This window comes from Pelophylax lessonae (assembly GCF_965119305.1).
Source record: "Pelophylax lessonae genome assembly, chromosome: 1".
In the NCBI taxonomy this organism is placed as follows: Eukaryota; Metazoa; Chordata; class Amphibia; order Anura; family Ranidae; genus Pelophylax; species Pelophylax lessonae.
Window position 1 is genome coordinate 238,918,730 of NC_138768.1, and position 19,724 is coordinate 238,938,453.

Consider the following 19,724-nt stretch of genomic DNA (forward strand, 5'->3'; position numbering starts at 1 on the left):
ATATATATATATATATATATATATATATATATATATATATATATAAAATATTTTTTTTTTTTTATAGCAAAGACTCTGGAGAATAAAATGGCGGTCGTTGCAATATTTTTTTGTGCACCGGGCTTTCAAACACAATTTTTTTGGGAAAAAATACATTTCACTGCATTTAAAAAAAAAACTGAACAATAAAGTTAGCCCAATTTTTCTGTATATTATGAAAGATTGATTTCACGCTGAGTAACTAGGTGGTTGCCATGGGGAATGGTTACCAGTTTAAAGTTACAGAGGAAGTATTTTTCTAGAATTATTGCTCTCACTCGCAGCAATAGCTCACATGTGGTTGGAACATCGTTTTAATTTGCGGGCGCGACTGCGTATGCGTGTTTTTTTTTTTTCGTGTGCGAGCTCACAGTGATAGGGGCGCTTTAACGTTTTTTTTCTTATTTATTTTATTACATTTTTTTATTTTTTGCACTGTTTAAAAAAAAAAAAAAAATCTGATCACTTTTATTGCTCTCACAAGGAATGTATACATTCCTTGAGACAGTAATAGGCAGTGACAGGTACTCTTTATGGAGGGATCTGGGGTACATAGGACCCCAAATCTCTCCTTTGCACTTGAAAGCATTCAAAAATGCCAAGATTGGCGTTTTTGAATACTTTTGATTTTTTAAAAGTGGCATCTTTAGGATGCCAATAAATTGGAAGGGATAACGTCATCTGTTACATAATGGGTGGAGTCTCCGGGTGACATCGGGAGGCCACACCCTTATTGGCTAAATAATAAGCTGCACAGACCGGAGTCGGCATAATCACTGTCTGAGGAGGACCGGAGGAAGAAGACCAGAGGGGAGAAGACCAGAGCGGAGGGGAAAAGACCAGAGGAGAGGGCAAAAGAGTGGAGAAGACCAGATGAAGATTTTTAATAAACTTCTTAAAACGTCACCTGTCCTTATTTACATACACTGCCTTTTATGGGGTGAATGGGTAGGGGTACGATGTACCCCTACCCATTCATAGGGAAGGGGTCCAGGATCTGGGGGGGCCCCTTGTTAAATGGGACTTCCAGATTCCAATAAGCCCTCTGCCCGCAGGCCCCCACAACCACCGGCCAGGGTTGTCGGGAAGAGGCCCTTGCCCTCATCAGCATGAGGGCAAGGTGCTGTGGGGTGGGGGGTGCAGAGCTCCCCCTGCCCCAAAGCACCCACTCCCCCCATGTTGAGGTCGTGTGGCCTGGTATGGTCCAGGGGGGTGGGGCCGCTCGCTTGTCTCCTCCCCTTTCCTGGCCTGCCGGGCTGCATGCCCAGATAAGGGTCTGGTATGGATTTTGGGGGGGACCCCATGCCATTTTTGTTTCGCATGGGGCTCCCCTCAAAATCCATACCAGACCCGAAGGGCCTGGTTTGGAACCTGGGGGGGACCCCACGCCATTTTTTTCCCATTTAGGCATGGAGTTCCCCCTCAAGATTCATCCTGATCCGACTTGTGATGCGACTTCCATTCAAATCAATGGGCTCCCATAGGGAACCATTGATTTTTCAAATAAAAAAATAAAAAAACGTATAATGTGACTTAACGCTGTATAAGCAACGTTAATCAGCCTTCAGCAGCGTCAGACGTTTTTACAGCTTGACGCTTCACCTCCAGAACACACTGGTCCTGGGTTTTTTTTTTTTTTTTTTTTTGCAGCTTAAAAACTTCTATGCCACTTGGAGGTCCTAAAAGCCCTGTGTGTGAATAAGGCCATAGAATAACATGGAGGGGTGTTTTTAAGCTGCAAAAAAAAAAACGCTTGATGCTCCTAACAGCAGCTGCAAAAACGCCCTGTGTGCATGGGGCCTAGGTGGAGGAGTCACGGAGGTGCTGGATGTTTGACACACTAAACGGCCTATGAATAAGTAGCACTTTTTGCGTTCAGGCAAGCTTTTATGAAGAGTGATTATTGCACATGTGAATATCGAAGTACTTCTTTTTTTTTTTTTTTTTGTGTCCTATGGAGTCCTTATATTTTCACACATTTGAGTTGGTCCTGCATTTGAGGGATTGCTTAAAATATTCTGTTCTTAGATATTCTAATGTTTTTTTTTTTTTTTTCACGTTTTTATAATTGCAGGTGCAACTATCTAATGTTTGGTTATTAATGCTTGTTTTAGGTCATTGACAGGTCCAAAGGGATTGCTGATGTTCCAGAATGGTTTCATGGGAGCCGTTTGAATTATGCTGAGAACCTTCTCAAACACAAGGAAAACGATAAAATTGCTCTGTATGCTGCAAGTACGTGTTGCCAACTACTGGTAGTTTGGATATATACGATTGTGGATACCTGGTCATCAGACCTACATGTCATTACAAAATCATGGGCTATTCCTCCCCTCCTTACCCCATTTGTAATCTCCACACTTCTCTCTATAGCAGGGGTGTCAAACCTTTTTACCTTCCTTGGCCACATTGGAAGAAGAGTCTTGGTCTGCACATAAAATACACTAACAATAAGGATAGCTGATGAGCAAACCGATTCGGGCAAGTTCACAAATTAACGATCACTGATATAGATAATGTACCTAATCAGGATAATAAAAACGTCATTTTATATTTTATTATAAAAGTAAAAAAAGAGCAACCTAAAACTAGCGCAATATTTGGCAGTGTTATTCCTAAACTAACGCATCAATATCTGGTTTGATGGACAAAGTAGCAGTTCTCAATAAATTTTCAAGGCGCTCATCAGATATTTTGTTTCAAATTTTTCCCTTTGTGTGCTTCATCCTCAAACTGTTGCTCACAAATATAGGTGGTGCCGAAAACGGATGACATGAATAAGGTGTGATTGTGACATGAATAAGTGTTTGTTTTTTTTTTTTTTTTTTGTTTTTTTCTGTTCCAATGAATTTGAAAGCCCATGCTTGGGTCATAATTTAGGTCAGTTTATGTGTTCTAAAATATTGTTTCCTTTAACTACAATAAAAAATAGTTTCCATTTAGTAGAATTTCATCAATGCCAATATATAAATTCTTAGAATAGCATTTCTCTTTTCGAATATGAACCCTTTTATTTCAGGTACTTACAAAGTGTCTGATGTATGTGTGTTTTATCTTGAATACCCTGAAAGTGTGTATAAATTTCCAGAGCAGACTACTTTAAATATACAGTATAACACCCTATCCCCTATGCTTCTAAAAGGGCGGGGGGGGGGGGGTAATCCAATTTGATATGTATAGTTTGTATATCCTAAACGTTAAAATCCTTTTTCATAAACTGACTAAGGGTCCTTTCACACGAATGATCCGATCAGATCCGCCTGTCAGTTTTTTGGCAGATCTGATCGGATCCTCCATGCATCCCTATGGGGCAGCGGATGTCAGCTGTCAGCTGACACCCGCTGCTATCCGATTCCGATCCTGTCCTTGAAATCCGGACGGATGGAAATCCTATTTTCCATCTGTCCAAGGGATCGGTTCGGATGAGAGCGGACAGGCGGTCCGCTCTAATCCGATTCCCCCATAGAGAACAGTGGGGCTCTGACACCTCCCTCTCCGTACACAGAGCGGAGACGGGGCTGTCACCTGCCTGCTTAGCTGGGATCTGTGTATCGATCCACCGCTGAGCAGCACTAAGTCACGTAAAGTGTAGCTATTGAGAAGAAGAAAAAAAAAGGATTTTTTTTTTTTTTTTTGGTACAGTGGAGAGGAATTAGAACACCAATTTTTTTTTTTTTTTTGCTCTCTGTGCCCCCGTTAGGGAGATTCACGCTCTGTATTTGTTCTGTTTTACGATTCATTGTTATAGAAAGTTAGAATAAAATTACAAAATTTGGGTTGTCCCCAGAAAAGTAATAGAGAGGAAATCTTCCAATGGGAACACTGCTTATGGTGACCTGGGACGGGGCTTAAGAGATTCCCCTAATTTGCAGGGATTTCCTCTTACTTCCTTTTTTGGCTATGGGACAAGAAGTGAAGGTAAACATTAATGGCAAAAAAAAAATTTGACCGGGGTTATAACCTTACCTTATTCTATCCACACTTATGCAGGTTGCAATTGATGTATTTTCCTGGTGTGTTTTGCATTTGTTTTAATGCTTTTTTTTTTTTGGCATTTTGTGTTTTTGGGAAGTGTCTGGTGTCAAGCATCAGAAACCAACAGAAATGCAAGCATTGCGTTTTTGATGCATTTCTGCTTCGTTTCCATTGAAGTCTGAGGAACCAAAAAAGCAATCTGCAGCAGGCAAAAAAGTTGCTGACCCTTTAAAAAAACGCACCAGTTAAAAACTCAGGTGGGAATGGTACTCATAGGAAATAATGTTAAATGAACTGTAGTGCATTTCTGCAAAACTGGAAAAAAAAAAAAAAATAACACATAGGTTTGAACTAAGCCTTAAGTGGAACTAACAGCTGGTACATACTAGAACGTGTTTCGTGCACGCTTCCCCCACCACATGTGGAGGTTCTGCCCTTGCCATTGCTATGGTGCCCCAAACGCATCTCACGGACACATGAGTGGGACCACACTGGAATGCACATGTGAATCTGCCCTAAAGGCTGACTTTAAGTAGATCTAAATGCAAAACGTATTTATTTTATTTTTTTTCAATTTTAGATCAAGTAAGGGAGGGTTATAATCCCTGTCAATTTTGCCATCAGTGTCCCCATTGGGTAGATTTCCCTTCACTTCCTGCCCCATAGCTGAAACAGGAAGTGAGCAGAAATCCCTCCAAAATTAGGAAATCCCTAGCTGTCACCAGAACTAGTGTCCCCATCAGAAGATCTCCCCTTTACGTCTGCCCTGATGACAACCCATAATTTGGGATTTTATTTCACCTTCCCTCTCTAGCAATGGTAAATAGGGCAAAGAGAAGGGTGAAAATCCCGAAGAGGGGCACAGACAGCAATAAAAAAAATTACAAGTGTTCTAATCCTTATCCACTCTGTCCACTTAAACTTAAAAAAAAATGCATTTTAATAAATATACTGTATATTACAAATACCAAAAATATAGAACTGAATTACCAATTAAATTGGCAGATTGCAAGGTTTTCATACAGTCTGCTTTTATCATTTTGTGTACATAGAACAATATAGAGCACCATCTAGGGGCCTCAGACTGGTATTACAGCTGTTGTTTTCCTGTGGCATATACTGTACGGTGTGACAGCAGTAGCTGTTGGAACAGATAGGAATATTATTAAATTATTAACATATTCTTGATTGCTAATTCTGTAATACGGTAAAACATTAATTTACCTTTACTAGGTAGCCTGTTAGGAAATTTATGTCATAACAACTTCCCACCTTTACTAATTATGGAACCACTTTGACTTGCTGGATTGTCAGAACTCACATCCTACTGTAGTAATCTGCCATATGTACAACCAAACAATACATCCTTTTTATCACTCTGGAATTAAAAACTTGGCCCATTTGCTGTATTTCATATATTCTTTTTTTGTGTGGGCTTTTTTTAAAATATTTATTAAAAAAAAAAAAAAAATATATATATAATATATATATATATATATACACACAAGAACACTATAGATAGCTGTAATCATGTGTTTCTTCTTTCATTTGTATAATTATTTGCCTAATGTGTTTTTTCAAAAAAATCACCGTCTTGCTTTGTTGAATTTGTATATGCATGGCTAGTTTTCTCAGATGGAAGTTCCTACAGATGCTAATATTGTGGAGAGTGTGGTTCCTTTGTGCAATCCATGCTTGTCCTTTCCAGTCATTTAACCAAGTTGTATCTCTTAATTTTTTCCTTAGGGGAAGGCAGGGAGAATGTGGAAAAGGTGACTTTTGAAGAGCTGAGAAGAAATGTAGCTTTATACGCAGCTGCTATGCGAAAGATGGGCATCGAAACCGGGGACCGCGTTGTTGGTATGTATCTGCATACTTTTATCCTTTTTAAGACTAGTAATCTTGGAAAAGGGGTAAAAATGGGGAAAGGTTGTCAGGCTGTCTCTAAATGTTTTCTATATTTTCTTTGTATTGCTATGGAAAAACCAATAAAAAAAAAAAAAATTGAGGAAAGGTGGAAATGGCCAGGACAATACACAAAACATACTGTGTGCATTTCGTTTGTATGCCTGCAGCTCCACTGTAACTCTTTCTCACTTACAGTGATTGTAAATGCTCACCTTGTAAAACAACCCATTCAGTTTCAAATGGAAACGAAAGGCAAAATATTTGTGTATTGGGTTTAAAAAGATATATACAGTATAGTTTTTTTATAAGTGATCACACTCCCTCTGTTCTCTGCTGCATAAGAGCTTGGGGGGAGGAGAAGCAGTAGCAAACTGAGCTTTCCAGTGAATGTCTGTGCAGCGGGAGCATGTCAGGACACGTCTGATTATTAGAGGAGAGTACACTGAGTTCCCAGCATAGCTAGAGAACTGAACACGGTGTGTTCTCCTGCTTAGTGTGGTCAGTTTTCAATAGGAAAGCAGAGGGATTTCACACAAAGGAAGCAATACAAAGAGAACAGGATACTTTCTCATACAAGTACATCGTACAGCAGGCTCATATCAGGAATATGAAGTGTTAGGGGTAACAAACACTTAAAGTTTAGACTAATGTTCTATATTAATGTGTATATTTATATTGTAGTACTGATGCTTCTATGTTGATTCATACACCATTTTTTTATCGGTACTGTAATTGTGTAAAAACTGACCTCTACAAGGGCTCATTCACACCATGTAGGGTTTGGTAACGCATGTAATACATCTTTTAACATGGTACTGTGCGTTGCACTACATTCTTTGATTGCATACCATTGAACATATACAGTGTGCCATAGCGAACCTCAGTACAGCGATGCAATGGCTCTGTGTGCTATCACTGCATTGTAAGGAATATTGCAGGACCTATATTTTCATGTGTTGAGCACCCATTAAAAATAAAGCAATGCTTTCCTATGCACAAAAAAAAAAAAATAAGTTTGTTAAAGCACATGTATGGTAGTGTAAGTTACCCAAAGTAATAGGACATATCTTTTACATAGGACAGTGAATATCCATTTTAAAGTATTGCAGTAATCACAGAAGTCAAGACTTTTAAATGCTTACTTGCAGTTTATTTTCCTTCACATAAATAATTTTTTTTTACTGACTTTTAATGTGCCACTGCTAGCCAATTTGATTACTTTAGGAGTCCATTCCTTTGCACACCCCATTCCCTTCTTGCATGTCCTAAGCCTCTCTTCTTTTGGGAATTTGTAATTTGTTTGTTCTGGCTTTTCTAACCCTATGCCCCCCCCCCCACCCCCACATAACATTTTATGTATCTGTTGGGGAAGGAGAGAAGGCGAATATTATAAAGGATAGCTCTAAGTCTGCTGCGACTGTTGGCATCAAATCCAAGATGGCGGCACCCAGCAGCACTTTCTGAGCTTCTTAAGGGAGGCTTTTAGAGGTGGATAACATACATAAAACATATTCAATTACCACATAATCTCATGGGAAGGTTTGTATTGACATGAATGGCCTTCTATTAAGGTCCTTATCCAGGCAATTCTGTAATAAGGTGACAACACTTTATCTTTCAGTTGTTATTGAGCATTGTTCTTTGTCACATGCATTGTCAATGTAGGCTTTAAACGGCAATGCCAATGCACATTGCAAAGGCATGTTCTACTGTTGAAACTATCAGGAAGCTGGCCTTGAGATATGACATTCAGCAATTGCTTGTGTTCATGCTTGTAATGCATGTAGGCTGCAGGTGAACACTAGAAAAAAGTCCATACAAATCCAAAGCTAGTATAGAAACACTCATGGATCCTGCAGGAGGTAAATCAAAACAGCGGACCAAAATAAAATTCTATCCCCCCCCCCCCCCTACTAATAGAGCATACTTTTGGTGGTATCAATTCATCACTACGTTTTTAAAAAAAAATTTTTTATTGAGCTATAAATTAACAAATAACTGACTATTTTGAAAAAAGCAAACATTTTTTTACTTTCTGCTATAAAACACATCCAAAAAAAAAATTAAAGAAATCAAGTTTCCAAATTTAGGGCAGTATGTATTCTGATACATATTTTTGGTTAAATAAATAAAAATGCCAATAAGTGTATATTTATTGGTTTGGTTTGCGCAAACGTTGTAGCGTCTACAAACTATGGTTACTGGAATTTATTTTTAAGCTAGTAATGGCAGTGATCAGTGACTTATAGCGGGACTGCGATATATTGTGATGGACCATCAGGCGCTAACTGACACTTCTGACACTGGGGGGGGGGAACCAGTGACCCTAATACAGTGATCAGTGCTAAAAATAGCACTGTCACTGTACTAATGACACTGACTGGGAAGGGGGTTAAACGGCTAGGGTGATCAAAGGGTTAACTGTGCCTAGCCAGTTCTTTTGTGTACTGTATGTGCTGCTTACACTGACGGAAGTGATGGATTTTATTCCCTGCTTTGCAGGGACACAACATCCCATAATTCTCCCCCTGTCAGAACAGAGTTTTACCTTGTTTATATAGGCAGAGCTTTGTTCTGTGTCTCTGGCCGACGATTGGCAGGTGCTGGTAGACATATAGTGCCCGGCACCCGCTGATCAGCTTCTGCTCTGAGTAATCGCAGCGCGCCCCCTAGGCAGAAGTGCAGAATCGTGTGTATATATAAGTGTGTACCTGTAGCAGTATATATGGCTATTTTTTGCTTCAGCAAATAAAATATCCTTTACTAATATAGTAACTACGTATTCCTTTATTATGCTGTTTTAGGCTATCTTCCAAACTGTATCCAGACAGTGCAAGCCATGCTAGCAGCTGCGAGCATTGGAGCCATTTGGAGTGCCACTTCCCCAGATTTTGGAGTTAATGTAAGTAATCTAAAAGTGACGATGTACGGCTTAATACTTTTTATGGTTGTTAGTCTGGTAAGTGTGTGTGTGTGTGTGTGTATCAGAACAACTGGTACACTTGTGTTATTGTGCTGGTTGTATAATCTAAAGAATTTAGCTATTGCACGCACTTGACCATCCCATGATCTCCTTACATTGTGCTGTCCTGAACATAAACTAGACGGTAGCATCTGTGGTCACTTGTAATGCAGCGCTCCTCTGCTGATGGCACTTGATCGTTCAGTATCCAGCGCTTGTTCGTATAAACTCCAACAAAGTATAGCTGTAAGAATCTCTGTGGCACAATTACATAGCCTTTGGCAGCTATAATTTGCCATAAGTGTCCAGTGCCTATGTGTACTAATTCTGAAGACCATCTAGTGCTGCTTTAAAAATCCTGGCAGTGCCCTTGGTGTATACCAAGCATACATATTGGGACTGTACCGTCTGTACCAAAATATGCCACAGTCCGCAAATGCCAGCCCAATATAAAGCTGACTAATTGCTGAGCATTTTCTATGTATCGTGCCATCTGGCTGAAAACATGTTTGTACTTTGGCTGGCTGGATGGTGTGCCAAGAACTCCATTTCACCGCCTCCCCTTTGAAAACCTTTAATATGTCACCAGTTAGAAAATGGCACAATACACAGCAGAGATTGCTCAGTCTTTAATGAAAATGTCATTCTGTGACCAGGATCAGAAAAAAAGGAGCTTCTATTATAGCATGGCAGAGAGAACATGTGCTATAGCCTACAAAACTAAATTGGATTCTACGTTTGGGCAGCTTAGAAAAAGAAATCCAGCATTTTACTGCCTGATCATGCAAATTATCTGATCTCAGATGTTGTCAGTATTTGTCATTGAATCTATGCAGATGTCCTAACAACTAGCTGGCTGCATGCTTGTTTCTGAACAGTTACTTGCCAAAGCTAAAATAAGAATGGCAGTCCTGGAGTTTAAACTTGCCGACCAGTCACGTTGACTGTACTGCGGCAAAGTGGCTCGTTATCGTCTGGCGACGTAGACCTACGTCACCAGATATTCCCCTCTCTCGGCGCCGGAGGCTCGCTCCCACTGTATTCAGTCACAGCGGGAGTCGGGCCAGGGGAGGAGAGGTGGTGATCAGTCTGTAGATCCGCCCGCTTGTGTAAACAAATCGGGCGGATCTCCTAAGTGACAGGCAGTGTCAGATTGCAGGGTTCAGCATAGGTGAACCTGCGATCTGTCCCTGTGTCACTCAGTCACCTCCCCCCCACACACGTCAGTAAGCACCAGGCATACATTAACCCCTCCCTCTCCAATAAAAATGAACCCCTTCCCTGCCAGTGTCATTTTTACAGTAACAGTGCATATGTATAGCACTGATTACTGTAGTAATGCCACTGGTACCCCCAAAAATGTCAAAAATGTCAGTCAAGGATCCGATCTGTCCGCCGCAATGTCGCAGTCCCGCAAAAAAAATCGGAGATCGCCGCCATTACTCGTTAAAAAAAAAAAACCCCAAAAATTACAGAAATCTTTCCCTTAGTTAGTAAACGCAATAACTTTTGCGCAAACCAATCAAAATACGCTTATTGCGATTTTTTATTTTTTTTTTATTTTTTTTACCAAAAATATGTAGCAGAAAACAAATTGGCCTAAAATCTAAAATGATAAAAAATTTTGATTTTTTTGGGGGGGAATTTCATATAAAAAATGTGAAAAATATCGTTATTTTTTTAAAAATTGTCGCTCTTGTTTATAGCGCAAAAAGTAAAAATCGCACAGGTGATCAAATACCACCAAAAGAAAGCTCTATTTGTGGGGAAAAAAAGGACATACATACATTTAATTTGGGTACAGCGTTGCACGACCGCGCAATTGTCCATTAAAATAACGCCAAATCGCAAAATATGGCCTGGTCAGGAATGGGGTAAAACCTTCCGGTCATAAAGCGGTTAAAAATACGCTCATTGAGAATTTTTTTGTCAAAGACATGTAGCTAAATACATTTTGGCCTAAATATATGACAAAAATTGAATATATTGGATATTTTTTAACTTTCAAACTAATATTGTTATTTTTTTCAAAATTGTCGCATTTTTTATTAATCTCGCAAAAAATGAAAATCGCACAGGTGATCAAATACCACCAAAAGAAAGCTCTGTTTGTGGGAAAAAAAGGACATAAATTTCGTTTGGGTACGGCGTTGCATGACCGCGCAATTGTCAGTTAAAGTCACACAGTGCCGAATCGCAAAAAGTGGCCCAGACGTAAGACAGCAAAATCCTCCGGTGGTAAAGTGGTTAAAGCTACAAAAAGTTAGCAGTGGCAGACTTTTTATGAATATAGCTCCTGTACGTATTTATATCCTGCGATGTTCACCTAAATCTTATTGAGAGTGTGTGGAATCTATGTGATGTCTGTGGCCACCTCCTCCACCTATCTTTCCTTATTGGACAATGAATCCGAAGAAAAAAGCTTTTTGATTGTATACAGGAAAGAGTGTGATTTTTTTTTTTTTTTTTTTCGGATTTGGACATGCTGATCTACCACAAACTGAAAAGTGGCGGCACACCGCTCCTACTTTTTTTTTATTTCACATGTGTATGCAGTGCTGTATCTTGGCCTAGGCCAACAAGGCCCAGGCCTAGGGCGGCACTTTGCAGGGGGGGGGCAGCAAAAGCTTTTTGCACCCTGCACGAAAAAAAAAAAACAGCCTCCTCCCGGCATGAAAAGGGTCCCTGCCGGCTTGCTCTACACTTTTTATATAGTGCCAGTTTTATGTGGTGAATTGGGCAGGAGGTTTCAGGAGGCAAATCAGTCTGGTACCCCCATAAAGCGGTCACACTGCTACCTACCAGTAGTGCCTACTCTCCTCTGCCCCCAGGCACTGATGGGCACTCATATGCTGCACTGATGGGCGCTATTAGGCTGTACTGATGGGCACTAATATGCTGCTCTGATGGCCACTGATGAGCCGGCAATGGTGGGTACTGATAAACTGCACTGATGGGCACTAATGAGGCTGCACCGATATGCTGCACTGATGGGGCTGAACTTATGGGAACTGATGAGGCTGCACTGATAGACTGTGGTTGTGGTCTGTGGTTTACAGATGATAGGGCGGTCCATAAACAGGAAGGGGTGTGGCCTTTACAGGAAGGGGTGGGTCATATTTAAATTGGGGGGTGCACAAGTTTAGTCAGGCCTAGGGCAGCACAAAACCTAAATACGCCACTGTGTGTATGACTGTTGGCTATAAGGGCCCCAGAATATATAGGTTTTTATTAAACTACACTGTGACTTGGCCATGTGGTCAATCTAGAGATGCAAAGCTGCTTGGCAGAGATCTCTTTTGACCATATACTGTACATTCCTATAGCAATTAAAAGGGCTGACTGGCCACTCGCTTCATTGGGGTTCATTTACTTGAGGAATATAGGCTAGACACTTAGAAATGGAAATTTTGCTAAATGGGATGAACCATCCTAAAAAGGGAAATGAGGAGGGTTTTTGACAGGGCATGCCTGGCTGATAAAAGTAAACACAACTTCACTTTATTTTCGAAGTTCAGTAAATTTTCACTTGTCTTACATTGAATCAATGACCCACAACCACACATTTCAAATACTTTGGAGACGTTTTCAGTCTTGGTGTTGCATTGTTGTGGCACCGTACTGCTTGCAATTAGTTTGTGGGCCAAAACTTTACATGGATTAGTGTTAGCTCACTTTAGAGGTTGGGTAATGGGTTAATGGCTCATTTTATGGATTGGTAAGGCTCTCAGGGAGTGGGGTAATAATTATAGGGACATACTTTAGTACAGTATAGGGTATAACCGCTTGCATCTATTTACATTGTTTTTTGTGCTGTATAGTGTAAGGTGGGGGGGTCAGTTGCTAGTGACAGTGGTAAACCATGCCCAAGACACTCAGGAACAGTTTAAGCTTGTTTGTCCAAAGGTGTCTATGTTGCTCCTTCATCCAGAGTGTATGCACCCGAATACAGGAGGTGTTTTACTGGCCAGATCACCAGGTAAAAACAGAGGGGGAAAAAAGCCTAAAACCTAACTAATATAGCCACTACATCTAAGTATTGGTAAGCTGCAATAAATTTTTGGTTTTGTATTTCATACCTCTTTTAAGATCTGAGAAACCTGGTGACACATACACGCCATCCATGATCCTGCCAGTCCGTGCCCCACAGTAAATATATATAATGCCTATGGTGTCCTAGATTGAAGCGGCTGATTCTTAAACTGCACATGACTGTATCTAATTTTTTTGAGCAGTGTGTATGTATGTATGTGTATATGTGATATATATATGTATATGTGTGTGTGTGTGTGTGTGTGTATATGTATGTGTGTGTGTGTGTATATATATATATATAATATGGACTGGGTAATGTGTTAGGAATGAAAGGATGCCACATTGTTTGATGAAAATGAGAATGATCAACCTGCAGAGGGCTGAATTTTAAAGGAGGCTAGTCCATTTTGCTGAAATTTCATTGCAGCAACTCAAAATGGTACTCAGTAGTTTTGTATGGCCCCCACGGGCTTGTATGCATGCCTGACAACGTTGGGGCATGCTCGTAATTAGACGACGGATGGTGTCCTGGGGTATTTCCTCCCAGATCTGGACCACTGAGCTCCTGAACAGACTGAGGTGCAACCTGGTGGCATTGGATTGGCTGAAACATAATGTCCCAGAGGTGTTATATTGGATTTAGGTCAGGTGAACGTGGGGGGCCATTCAATGGTATCAATCCCTTCATCCTCCAGGAACTGGCTGCATGCTGTTGCCACATGAGGCCTGGCATTGAGCTGCACCCGGAGGAACCCAGGACCCACTGCACCAGTGTAGGGTCTGACAATGGGTCGAAGGTATCGGAATGAAATCCTAATGGCAGTCCGGGTGCTGTTGTCTAGCCTGTAGAGGTCTGTGCATCCCTCTATGAATATGCCTCTCCAGACCATCACTGACGAACAACCAAACCGGTCATGCTGAACGATGTTACAGGCATAACATTCCCCACTGCTTCTCCAGACCCTTTCATGTCTGTCACATGTGCTCAGGGTGAACCTGCTCTAATCTGTGAAAACCACAGGGTACTAGTGGCAGACCTGCCAATTCTGGTGTTCAATGGCAAATGCCAATCAAACTCCATGGTGAGGGGCAGTGAGCACAGGGCCCCCTAGAGGATGTCAGGCCCTCAGGCCACCCTCCTGAAGTCACTCTGATGGTTTGGTCAGGGACATTCACACCAATGGCCGGCTGGAGGTCATTTTGTAGGGCTCTGGCAGTGCTCATCCTGTTCCTTCTTGCACAAAGGAGCAAATAATGGTCCTGCTGATGGGTTAAGGACCTTCTGTGGCCCTATCCAGCTCTCTTAGAGTAACTGCCTGTCTCCTGGAATCTTCTCCATGCTCTTGAGACTGTGCTGGGAGACACCGCAGACCTTCTGGCAATGGCACGTATTGATGAGCCATCCTGGAGGAGTTGGACTGCCTGTGCAACCTCTATAGGGTCCATCATGTTACCTGTAGTGACACTGATCCTAGCCAAATGCAAAACTAGTAAAAAACAGTCAGAAAAGATTAGCAGGGGAAAAAAATGTCAGTGGTCTCACCTGTAAAACCATTCCTGATTTGGAGGTTGATTCATTGTTGCCTATCTAGTGCACCTGTTGTTAATTTCATTAACACCAAAGCAGCTGAAACTGATTAACAAACCCCTCTGCTACCTAACTGACCAGATCAATTTCCCAGGAGTTATTTGACTTGATACTGAGTGTACTCTGATTAAAAAGTGTTCCTTTAATTTTTTTGAGCAGTGTATCTCACATCTAAAGGTAAATACAGAATTTTGTTCTGGCACACCTTCCTTCTCACAAAGCTCATTTGTATGCTGTCAGTTTTGTGTTTACTTGGTAAGCAGAGGTGTGACTAATATGATTGCACACCTGGAATGAAGCCAAAGTCAATATCTGGGGTGATACGTGGCCTGTGTAATTTATACATCCTTCTAAACTAAAATGTAGCAGTTTGGCAGAATAGAAAATACAGATCGTTGCAAATACAGTGCTTTGCGAAACTTTCCGACCTTTTGCCATATTTCAGGCTTCAAACATAAAGATATAAGAACTGTAATTTTTGGTGAAGAATCAACAAGTGGGACACAACAAGTGGGACACAATCATGAAGTGGAACGAAATTTATTGGATGTTTCAAACTTTTTTAACAAATAAAAAACTGAAAAATTGGGCGTGCAAAATTATTCAGCCCCCTTAAGTTAATACTTTGTAGCGCCATCTTTTGCTGTGATTACAGCTGTAAGTCACTTGGGGCATGTCTCTATCAGTTTTGCACATCGAGAGACTGAAATTTTTGCCCATTCCTCCTTGCGAAACAGCTCGAGCTCAGTGAGGTTAGATTGAGAGCGTTTGTGAACAGCAGTTTTCATTTCTTTCCACAGATTCGCGATTGGATTCAGGTCTGGACTTTTACTTGGCCATTCTAACACCTGGATATGTTTATTTGTGAACCATTACATTGTAGATTTTGCTTTAAGTTTTGGATCATTGTCTGGTTGGAAGACAAATCTCCGTCCCAGTCTCAGGTCTTTTGCAGGCTCCATCAGGTTTTCTTCCAGAATGGTCCTGTACTTGGCTCCATCCACCTTCCCATCAATTTTAACCGTCTTCCCTGTCCCTGCTGAAGAAAAGCAGGCCCAAACCATGATGCTGCCACCACCATGTTTGACAGTGGGGATGGTGTGTTCAGGGTGATGAGTTGTGTTGCTTTTACGCCAAACATAACGTTTTTCATTGTTGCCAAAAAGTTTGATTTTGGTTTCATCTGACCAGAGCATCTTCTTCCACATGTTTGTGTCTCCCAGGTGGCTTGTGGCAAACTTTAAACAACACTTTTTATAAATATCTTTAAGAAATGGCTTTCTTCTTGCCACTCTTCCATAAAGGCCAGATTTGTGCAGTATACGACTGATTGTTGTCCTATGGACAGAGTCTCCCACCTCAGCTGTAGATCTCTGCAGTTCATCCAGAGTGATCATGGGCCTCTTTGCTGCATCTCTGATCAGTCTTCTCCTTGTATGAGGTGAAAGTTTAGAGGGACGGCCAGGTCTTCGTAGATTTGCAGTGGTCTGATACTCCTTCCATTTCAATATTCTCGCTTGGACAGTGCTCCTTGGGATGTTTAAAGCTTTGGAAATCTTTTTGTATCCAAATCCGGCTTTAAACTTCTCCACAACAGTATCTCAGACCTGCCTGGTGTGTTCCTTGTTCTTCACGATGCTCTCTGCGCTTTAAGCGGACCTCTGAGACTATCACAGTGCAGGTGCATTTATACGGAGACTTGATTACACACAGGGGGATTCTATTTATCATCATTAGTCATTTAGGTCAACATTGAATCATTCAGAGATCCTCACTGAATTTCTGGAGAGTTTGCTGCACTGAAAGTAAAGGGACTGAATAATTTTTCACGCACAATTTTTCAGTTTTTTATTTGTTAACAAAGTTTGAAATATCCAATAAATTCCGTTCCACTTCATGATTGTGTCCCACTTGTTGTTGATTCTTCACAAAAAATTATAGTTTTATATCTTTATGTTTGAAGTCTGAAATTTGGAAAAAGATCGCAAAGTTCAAGGGGGCTGAATACTTTCGCAAGGCACTGTAACTAAATAAAAAAAGGCAGACATAAAGGCTGGGTGTTTTATTTTATTTTTTTTAACCTCAATGTGTGCCCTGCATTAAGATAAAAAAAAAAATGCCCCACTTTTTCCCTCCCCACCTCTCTAAACACCCAACTGAACTTGTCAGAGAAACGGCGCTATGTCCGGATGCAAACTTCTCTCCCCGCTCTTCCCCTTCTAACAGAGACTCGGATAGCAGCAGGAGTCATGTCAATCAAATGCTGTGAGGAGGGACTGGGGTTGGGGCTGAGCCAAGCTGTCTGCGTCTATGGACACAGGCAGCAGGGCTCAGGAGTGAGCCCGCAGGTGTGCCCCATAGCAAGCGGCTTGCTATAGGGGGGAGGGGGGAGACGAAAAGGACCCTGAGGCACCAGTGGGGAACCCCAGAAGAGGAGGTTACTGACTGCTCTTGCAAAACCATTGCAACAGGTTTGTTTTGTAATAATAAAAACAAAAAAAAAAAAAATCTAGACTTTACAATCACTTTAATTTTAAAGTTTTTACTTTTTTTGGATTGAGTACAGAAGGAAACTTGTGATGGATGGATTTATGATGCTTTAAGACAGCCTTTCCTAACCCTGGGGTTCCCAAAAAGGTTGCCAGGGGTTCCTTGGGTAATGAACAATGCCAACCTCCTTAGATAAGTAATCACTGAAGCCAGTAAATGTATTTATTTATTTATTCTTCCTACGGACTACAAATTTAAGTAATGTAATTCTTACACTGACCATCTTACAGTTGTAGATCTAGTAATTTATTAGCAGGGACGCTCCCTGAGCCCAAAACCTTATTTCAAGCATTCCTGCATATCACAAAGGTTGAGAAATGCCCCTCTAGGACATATAAAAGGGGTTTACTGCTTCAACACATCCATGTCTGCTCTTTATAGTACCTTGGGTAGTTCTGCAGGTGCTGGAAAACACTTAAAAGATCCTGTTAAGCTTGTTTGGAATGTTTTTGCTTTCAGGACAGTATGAAAAGCAGTAATGAATAATGTGTAGGCTGAAAGGGGAATTTGTGAACATAGTTATGGTGCTTACAAGTGGCAATGAAAGTTGTCGTCATGGTAATAACTCGAAAACCCTTTGGGGTTTAAAAAAAATAATTCACTGGACCAATGTGACTGGACAGTGAAAAGGACAAGCCGTACAGTGGTGAGCTTGTCTGTCACTTTCCCTCTCCTTCTATCAGCATTCTCCCTATCAGCATATGACATGATTGGCTCCCTGTGCTGCTTCTACTGGCACTTCATCCCTGCTATACAGGGATTACAAAAGGAGGATCCCAGATCAAATTCAGGTACTTTGATGGTTGCACTTAAATGTACATTTAATGATGTAATCCTGATTACAGATTTGCGTTAATTCTGTCTTTTATATCTGCTCAAAGCGTAACTCCACTTTTCTTTTTGAGAAAAACATTTCCCTCTGGCTGATCTATGTACGTTGCAAGGATTATAACAACCTTTGTTGCAGATTTCTACATTTTGTTGTTCTGAAGAATTCACAGTTTGTTCCTCTGTGCCCCTGTGCACAGTGGGTCTAATGGGAGTGGTTTCATAATTATCAATCAGCTGTGCAGCTGCAGAGCACTAATGAGGAAATCTGCTGGGCCTGCATCCCTTTAGACGTGTTCCTATTGGGAGTATCTCACCAAAAATTACATTTTTGTTGCAGGGGATGCCTGGAATCTGACTTGTATCTCAAGCCTCATACACACACAACGATTGTTGGCCGAACGATCGGCCGTCTTTTGTCCAGTGTTGTTGAGTTGGTTGAAATGTGCTCTAGACTGCACACGAATTTTCTCGGCCAACAAAAACCAACTTCAGAAGTGATGTCGTGTTCTGGTTTACTTTTCGTGTGTTTTTTCTTCTCTGAGCATGCCCAGTCTTGCTCATCTGATTTTTGTCTGCCGAAATCTGTACTGACTGACGGAAAATCGGCCGTTCTGTTGACGGCCAACAAAAATTTTATAGCATGCACACCAGATTTTGTTCAGCCGAAATGTCGCAGTCGGTTGTCGGAAGCATCATACTAACAAGCCGATAATCAGCCGATCGGACGTTGGCCGAAAATTCACGGCCAACAATCGTTGCGTGTGTACGAGTCATTAGGCAGACTTCTGGGAAAATTGGTGAGCCAATCACACAAGCAGAACATGTTTCTGTGTACAGAACACCTCCTCGTAGCCATATTCCATTTCATTTTCAGAGAGCCATTCAATTACAATATGACTTGTGTCACAATTGTGTACACTATATTATTTTTCTTTTATTTGCTATTTTTTTCCCCCCACGAAAGTGGAGTTACCCTTTAAATATGGATGAAATGTCCAAATCTAATGTGCAGGTTTCCCCAGCTGCTTGGAATAAATACATTTTTATTATACACAAGGCATATCTATCGCCTTCCTGACCTGTTTAAAATGTCTGGATTACCTACTGCAGAATGTCTAGCTTGTTCCAAACAAGATGTCTTATTTTTGGAATGTCCAGCTACCAATTGCTATAGAAAGAAGCAATTTCACTCCCATTTTATGTCAAATTCTATGTCAGCAGGTTTTCTGAAAGAGGGGAATGTTTAATTATGCTGCCCCCACCATAAACTATAGATCGCTCTCAGTTTCACACTAGCCTTTGAAAACATGGCATATACAAATCGCAAATAGTCCTGATATTTTTATTATTATTTTTACGATTTTCACTTTTAATTTGCGATTCCTGAAGCAAACTACTATTGATATTTTTGTTTGATGCCTCCTATCACACAAAATACGTGATCAATAAAGTAAACCCACAGTGTAAGAAATGTAGGCTGCCTCTCCTTCTGAAAATGCTAGTTGCCCTGTCTATAACGCTGACTCTGGCTTTGATCATTCATGGCAATGGCCTAGAACTAGCCAGGAAAATCGGAGAAACCGCAGTATACTTTGTCAAAATGCCAAGTCAGCATGACAGCCAAGCCACTAGCATTTCCAGAAGTGGAGGTCAAGATTGGCAGCATCCTGGTTATTTCGTATGCCTGGTTTCTTTTGTCTGCGATTATTTACAATCACTTCTATATCTTATTATTTTAAAAATGCTTTCAACCTTTCCAATTTATTCCAAGTAATTTATATCCTTCTTCTAACTTCGACTATATGTACTACATTTAGACAGCTTCTTTAGAAGCAT

General features: G+C 40.9%; 1 protein-coding gene across 1 annotated transcript in view; it reads left to right on the forward strand.

Moving 5' to 3' along the window:
* The window catches only part of AACS (acetoacetyl-CoA synthetase), a 143,963-nt gene that overhangs the window by 25,090 nt on the left and 99,149 nt on the right, over positions 1-19,724 (forward strand). The window contains exons 3-5 of the mRNA XM_082244083.1: positions 2,154-2,274; positions 5,761-5,874; positions 8,727-8,824. Coding sequence (XP_082100209.1) covers positions 2,154-2,274; positions 5,761-5,874; positions 8,727-8,824 — 333 coding nt within the window. The remainder of the gene's footprint in view (positions 1-2,153; positions 2,275-5,760; positions 5,875-8,726; positions 8,825-19,724) is intronic.